The sequence below is a fragment of the Temnothorax curvispinosus genome, unplaced genomic scaffold, assembly GCF_003070985.1.
Source record: "Temnothorax curvispinosus isolate PA1 unplaced genomic scaffold, ASM307098v1 QBEX01015800.1, whole genome shotgun sequence".
Taxonomy (NCBI): domain Eukaryota; kingdom Metazoa; phylum Arthropoda; class Insecta; order Hymenoptera; family Formicidae; genus Temnothorax; species Temnothorax curvispinosus.
This window is the reverse complement of record NW_020225580.1, coordinates 1,720-9,320: the sequence shown is the minus strand read 5'-3', so window position 1 is coordinate 9,320 and position 7,601 is coordinate 1,720. Positions and strand designations below refer to the sequence as shown.

At 37.8% G+C, this 7,601-nt stretch overlaps 2 protein-coding genes across 3 annotated transcripts in view; both read left to right on the top strand.

Moving 5' to 3' along the window:
* The window catches only part of LOC112466070, a 7,440-nt gene extending 1,141 nt beyond the window's left edge, over window positions 1-6,299 (top strand). Inside the window, exons 2-3 of the mRNA XM_025033954.1 lie at window positions 5,341-6,085; window positions 6,285-6,299. Coding sequence (XP_024889722.1) covers window positions 5,341-6,085; window positions 6,285-6,299 — 760 coding nt within the window. The remainder of the gene's footprint in view (window positions 1-5,340; window positions 6,086-6,284) is intronic.
* LOC112466073 lies at window positions 6,247-7,497 on the top strand. 2 transcript variants are annotated; one of them, XM_025033957.1, is made up of 2 exons: window positions 6,247-7,189; window positions 7,302-7,497. In XM_025033957.1, the coding sequence occupies exon 1, from the start codon at window positions 6,458-6,460 to the stop codon at window positions 7,160-7,162; it is 705 nt and encodes a 234-aa protein (XP_024889725.1). In that variant the 5' UTR covers window positions 6,247-6,457; the 3' UTR covers window positions 7,163-7,189; window positions 7,302-7,497. The 2 variants fall into 2 exon arrangements, with proteins under 2 accessions (XP_024889725.1, XP_024889724.1); XM_025033956.1 differs by having other exon boundaries at window positions 7,254-7,497.
* Window positions 7,498-7,601: the final 104 nt, after the last annotated feature.

Genomic DNA, 7,601 nt, shown 5'->3' with positions numbered 1-7,601 from the left:
CATGATACTTATTCATGCAGCACTATTAATCCTCTTGCACAAATATCTCATGTGCAATGGCAACCAAAAGTATGTTCGTATTGTAAAAATTCTGGACATGTACGAGCAGAATGTAGAGCCTTACAACCGCGAATTTTGAACCGAAATCCCTTATTAAATAATGTTCGAAATCCTTTGATAAATAATGCCACGCGAAATATGAATTTTAATAATAATAATCGTTTTAATCGTCTAAATTTAGCTAATCCGCGAAACGCTGGTTTAATTTGCCGATACTGCAAGATTCCTGGCCACAGTCTCGAACAATGTCGAAAGAGACAATATAATAATAATCTGCGGAATCAAGGGAATCAATATTTCAATAGAGAAAATAGAATTTCTGAAAACGTACGACGCGACAGAGCCCAAGAGAATTCGGGAAACCGAGATCGGGCTCAGCGAGTAGGCGCAGCGCTGAACGAACGCCCGCGAGTGCGCCTGGTCAACCCGGAGGAACCTCAAGAGGAAACGCAAGTGTAAAAATCTGTAATAAGATCGGGAAACCACCTTCTGTCGTCCTGCCAAGTAAAAATCTTCTCGACGAACGCGCTAGCTTTATGATAGATACGGGATCCGACATAAATTTGATAAAAGAGAATTCGCTCCATGAGAATGTGCCCATTGATAAGAAAATAGTATTCGAGCTTAGTGGAATAACTAAAGGACGAACACGCACGATAGGCGTAGCTAAATTACGCATTCTCGATGCTGATGCATGGTTTCATGTAGTTCCTAATAATTTTTCAATTAAGTCAGACGGAATACTAGGCACGGAATTCTTCAAAAATCAAAAGGCAACTATAGACTACCCGAGGGCTTGTCTGGTTGTGAACGGAGTATCGTACTATTTCCATAACGACGAAATCGTCACTATTCCCGCTAGAACGCGAAAACAAATATTTGTTCGTATAGCAAATCCTGAAATAAAATACGGATATATTCCAAAATTAGATGCCGGATTGCAGGTGTACTTAGGTAACGCCGTAGTCTCGAATCGTGATGGGATAGCACATCTATATGTTATTAACTCATCGGACGAAGACGTAGAATTAGCAATACCGACTGTAAAAATATATCCATTCAAAGAGCTAAATAACGAAGAAATGGACGCAAATGACGCAGAAGAAGACTCAAAGGACAATAAAACACGAGTTGATCAAATAATACAGCTACTACGTCTCGATCATTTAAATGCGGAAGAAAAAACTAGTGTCACTAGGCTAGTAACAAATTATGCGGAACGATTTCATTTGCCAGGAGAATCGCTAGGCGCAACTAGCGTATCAAAGCACCGAATATTCACCACTGACGATAGACCAATCAACGTCAAGCAATATCGATATCCTCAAGTACATAAAGAAGAAATACAACGACAGGTTGACGAAATGTTGGAAAAAGGTGTGATAGAGCCGTCGAGCTCGCCTTATAATTCTCCTTTGTGGATTGTACCAAAAAAGGATGATTCTAAAGGCAATAAAAAATGGCGTCTCGTAATAGATTTTCGAGCGCTTAATGAGAAAACGATCGGTGATGCATATCCACTACCAAATATTGTCGATATACTCGATCAACTTGGTAGTGCGAAATATTTTTCAGTATTTGATCTAGCTTCTGGATTTCACCAGATATTAATGGACAAGACTGACAAGCATAAGACTGCGTTTTCAACACCGTACGGACATTTTGAATATAACCGTATGCCGTTTGGACTAAAGAACGCTCCTGCTACTTTTCAGAGATTAATGGATCAGGTATTAACAGGCTTACAAGGAATTGAATTGTTTGTATATCTCGATGATATCGTAATATACGCTAAATCACTTCAGGAACATGAGATTAAATTCCAACGATTAATGAAACGACTAGAAGAAGCAAATTTATCCTTACAACCTGATAAATGTGAATTTTTAAAGAAAGAAGTTGCTTATCTTGGACATGTAATAACTGAAAATGGTGTACGACCCGATCCCAAGAAGATAAACGCTGTAAAAGAATTTCCAATGCCAAAAACACGAAAGAATATTAAGCAATTTCTCGGTCTTGCAGGATATTACCGAAGATTCATAAAAAATTTTTCTAAAATCGCTAAACCTCTTTCGGATTTAACGAAACAATCTATTGCATTTGAATGGAAACAAGAACAACAAGAAGCATTTGATAAATTGAGACACGCTTTGTGCTCAGAACCAATTTTGCAATATCCTAATTTTAATGAACCATTTATTATAACTACTGACGCATCAGGATACGCCATTGGTGCAATATTAAGTCAAGGCAAAATAGGAAGCGATCTACCCATAGCTTACGCATCAAGAGTTTTAAATGATGCAGAAACAAGATATTCGCCTACAGAGAGAGAATTATTAGCTTTAATTTATGCTGTAAAACATTTTCGACCTTATGTTTATGGACGTAAATTTACATTAGTAATGGATCATAAACCATTAGAATGGTTAAATTCAGTATCTGATCCTACGTCACGATTAATGAGGTGGAGACTAAAATTAGCGGAATACGATTATCAAATAAAATACAAACCAGGAAAAATAAATAAAAATGCTGACGCTTTGTCCAGGAATCCTATCGAAGAAATTAAACATGTATATCCTTTGAATGCAAAACGAGCATTATCATCTTCAAGTGAAGCCTCAGTAGGGCAAGAATATAAAAAACAGAAAACATTTCACCCGAGTTTTAAAAGAGCAATGGAAAGTGAAGGATCAGGAAATCCAGCACCGCATAAAAAGAACAGACCTGATGAACCATCTCCTTATATAGATTCAGATTCAGATAGTGAAGAAGAAATATCACCTAGAAGTAAATTTTTAAAGGCTTTAGACAGTAGCAGTGACAGTGGAACAGTTTCATATTATTATGAAACCGACTATGATACCGACGATCCAGAAATATGTCAAAAAGGTGAAAAAAGGAAACATGAGAGTAGCTCTTCTACTCACATAAGACGCAGAAAGCGAAAGCATAAGAGAACAAAGAAACACCGTAAAGATTCCAGTCCAAAGAAACTTGACGAATCCCATGATGACACTAAAGACGCAATGTTGCATGTGGATGAAGCTGAAGGGCGCGGCCCGCAAGAGCGTCTTAGCGATGACGACGCCGCCTATGAGCCGCTGCAGGAAGCAACCGCTCCCGACGACGCACGCGCTTCACGCAAGAGACCGAGCGGAAGCCACACAACGGGTGTCCCGAAAAAACGAATCGATGATAAAAAATTTTATAATGAAAAAGAAATGCATAAACAACAAGAGGAATCTGAAGATGAGGCTATGGAAATAACATCACAATCTAGCGACAGCCATCAAAACCGCACTAATATTGAAGTACAGGCTGACGTTCATGCACCACCTTCGCATATACAAATAATACCAAAATCAAAAGTAAAAATTGATAAAAAATTACAAAAATTGCCAGATGACATTGACGCTATTGAAATAATAGAAAAGAATATACCATTAAATAAACAAGAATTAAAAACAATGGAAGTTGATACTGATAATGAAATGGATTATGAAATAAATAAAAAACCATTAGGATACCGTGAACAGAAAACACCGAGCGATGATTCGACAGACGAAAGTAATACGAACAGAATATTTTCACCTCCTTCGTATAAAGCAGTTCCTAAACCTTTACAAATAAGTAATAAAAATCCTGTGAAAACAAAAGCTACAACTTCTAATAAAAGACCAGTAAATAAAAAATTCCCAAACAAAAAATTAAGTAAGAAAACAAATAAAAAATCTAACTTAAAGGAACGAACACCACCGAGAGAATTACAGAGACCAAGAATAAGAGAAATGGAAGTTACTTCTGTTAACATTATAGACTCTCGAGATCACATATGGATGAGAAATGATAATATAATATACTTTATAAATACAAAGGGAGATCCGATAGATGAAATAGGGAAAGAATTAATTGATAGAAAAATATGCCAGAAGCCGAAGAATTTTAAAGGAATAATAGGACATGTGTTAATATCAGAAAAGAATAACAAGAAAATTTTTGGAATAATAATTAAAGAAGAATTAAATGATCAAATTCAAGAAAAACATGTAGCGCAGGGATTTAGAGAATTAAAAAACGAAATGATGCGTTTAAATATTTCACATGCGAGCATATCTGAAAACAATAGCGATATAAAAATACCATGGTTCAGAATACGATGCATTATAAGACTTACATTTTTAAATACAGACATTCAAATTACTGTATGTAAGGGCCAAGTGTGCATACCCGAGCTCAAGGATAGACCTCGTATCATACGTGAGTCCCACGAATCCAGTGTCGGAGGACATAAAGGAATCGCAAAAACAGTGGCGCGGATACGTCATAAATATTTTTGGGAAAATATGAAAAGTCAAGTTGAAAAATTTATTCAAACCTGTAGTAGTTGCCAAAAGAAAAAATTAGTACGCGTAAAGACTAAACAACCGATGATTATAACCGACACTCCTGTAGACGCATTTGATAAAGTTGCTATGGATATATTAGGGCCTTTGCCTATTACTGATAATGGTAATGAATATATTTTAACGATTCAGGATCAATTAACAAAATATTCAGTTGCCGTACCTCTTGTGCAAGCGAACTCAGAGGAAATAGCAAAAGCATTCACGCGTAGATTTATTTGTCAATTTGGAAGCCCCAAGGCAATTTTGACGGATCAAGGTTCAAATTTTACTAGTTCAATGATGAAGAAATTTGCAAAATATTTTAAAATAAAACAATATTGCACAACTGCTTTCCATCCTCAATCCAATGGCTCATTAGAAAGAAGCCATCATGTATTGACCGAATATTTAAAGCATTACATAACTGATGAACATGATTGGGATAATTGGCTCGAGCATGCTATGTTTTCATATAATACTAGCGTACATGAGGGAACAAAATTTACACCGTATGAATTAGTATTCGGCAAAGCCGCACGATTGCCATCTGAAATAAAGACAGAAAATCCGGTAGAAACGTATGACGATTATGTAAGCGAACTTATTGATAAATTAACTGATCTAAGAAAACTAGCTGTGTCAAATTTAGGGCTAGCCAAAACACGTTATAAACACTATTATGATAAGAAATTAAAAACACAAACGTATAAAGTAGGAAATTTTATATATTTATTAAAACCTAAAAAGAAAAACAAGTTCGATGACGAATATACAGGGCCGTATGAAATTGTGGAAATCCTAGAAAATAATAATATTAAAATATTAATTCCACCAAATAAAATTAAAATCGTACATGTAGACCGAACTAAACCTGCTCGGATTGCAGATCAGGGATGAAGGAAAAAGAATACACAGTTACTGGTTTAAAAGATAATCCTGGAATATTTTTCGAAGCCGTTGGAGAAATGCGTACGTCCGAAAATTCTTGGAAGATGATAATCTACATCGACTTGCGCGATATTAAAGGTGCAACGGCCAAACTCGAACAGCAAATGGACTCAATATTACAACAATGTGGTGATCACAATTCACATTGTGAAATACGACCACGATTGACTTCATTAATTGCCAAATTGAATAAGATAAAGCAGTATCAAGATCATATACGCGCACTCATAGGAGAATCCCGCACAAAACGAGCTCCCTTGGAATTTGTTGGACAACTTAGCAAGATATTATTCGGAACTTTAACCATCGAAGACGAATATGCCATGCGTAATGCAATAATGCATGTAGAGAATAAAACTAACGATCTCGCTCTGCTACTCGTGAATCAAACTGTAGCAACGCGAGCGCGTTTCGGGGAACTGTACAACGCCACATGGGAAATAAGAAAGCAGCTTAGCGCAATAGAAATTAAAGCGATGTTAAATCAAAGGCATCGATATTTTTGGGAAGTTATGACAAAACTGGATACGGAAATATTACAACATGAAATAGATTTAAATATTCTGATCGATGGAATATTATTCGGAAAGCAGGGATTCATCCACCCCCGTTTAATTTCACCGCAACAATTAATAGAAAATTGTAAGTTAATAAAAGAACAGAATCCTCATGCAGAATTTCCGGTAAGTACTGACGAAATCGGAATGGATCAACTTATAAAAATATCCAACTTACGAATTGCCTATTCCGGAAATCGATTGATTTATATTCTGCATATTCCATTATTGATTCCTGGAATATATAAAATGTATAGAGGCGTACCATTACCTGCTAAACAAGCATTTGATGAAACAAAATTCGCCATAATTAAATCTGACGCAGAACATATTGGAATAAGCGAGGACACCGATAGCTTCTACGAGTTCCGAGAAGGGGAACTGCGAGAATGTATATCGTCCAGCACCGTGTTTATCTGCCCAGCTATATTTCCTTTGAAAAAGATACGGCAAGCGACAAGTTGTAATATTCAACTCTTACTAAATAAGAATATAGAAATGGAATATTGCAACATAGTATTACAAAACCTACGAGAAACATACTGGAAAGCCTTAACTACGCCCGGAAATTGGATATATACTGCAAGAAAACGAGAAATAATTCGTATAGAATGCCAACAAAGCAACCAGGAAGAAATAAGTAATTCTGGCATTATTTCCATACGCCAAGGATGTAAAATTAAAGCAGGGACTACTACGATGAGCCATCCATCCGTTCATTCTATAGAATTCGTACAGCATTATACTCCAATGAACAACCTAAGCATTTTACAATTGTACGAGCCTATCCGCGAAAAATATCAAATCGACCTGGCAGAAGCGACAAGCGAATTATGGACGATGAATAATAGCCACGTATCAACGACTTTTGATGACATCATTGAAAAGGCTCGCCAGATCAAGGATAGACGGATGCAAGAACAAAGACTTATCACCTACAGTGCAGTAGGATGGGGCATGAGTGTTCTCGGAATACTTGTGGTCATCGTCTGGATGATAAGCAGGACTTCTTGGATCAGCAGTACTGCGAATTTACTTTATGCACGATGCAACCGTAACAAAGGAACCAAGGGACCTACCCCTTGCTCCTCGGTAGAGAATAAAAGCCGAAGCACCGAGCCCGAATCCGAACAGTCTGACTTAAGAACGGCAACGATCCAGTATAGTCTACAAGAAGAAGCACAGGAAGCAGAGACACACTGACGACTTGAAGACGTACAGCAATAATTCGTAAGTGACCAAACCACATGACTTTGTACCAAAATTTAGTCTTTGGTTTGTGCTCACTTCCCAGGATGAGAAGGAGCAGCTATTCCACCAATCATTATAAACGTTGGCACAGGATATTGGGACGACTCCGCCGGATTATTCTAACCATGCCGGGAATTGACGAAGATGTACCTATGGACCTCAGCGCAGCGCAGTCGTATCGGCGGTCGCCAATTCCAATGCAGCGAGGACCACCGGAGCGCGACACCAGATCTCCTGGCGTCGACGTCCATCCCAATATGGACCGTGACTGGCCCGGACCAACAGATCCTGAGGTCTTCGCCAGACCTCAGCGTCCGCCAACACCGGCGAACACCATCTACGAGGTGCCGCGAATGACAGTGGCATCAGTGGAAGCAGCTCTCACCCCTGG

Excerpts from the sequence above, each read along its gene's own strand:
- LOC112466073 (XM_025033957.1), top strand. The coding sequence starts at position 6,458 with ATGGAATATTGCAACATAGTATTACAAAACCTACGAGAAACATACTGG.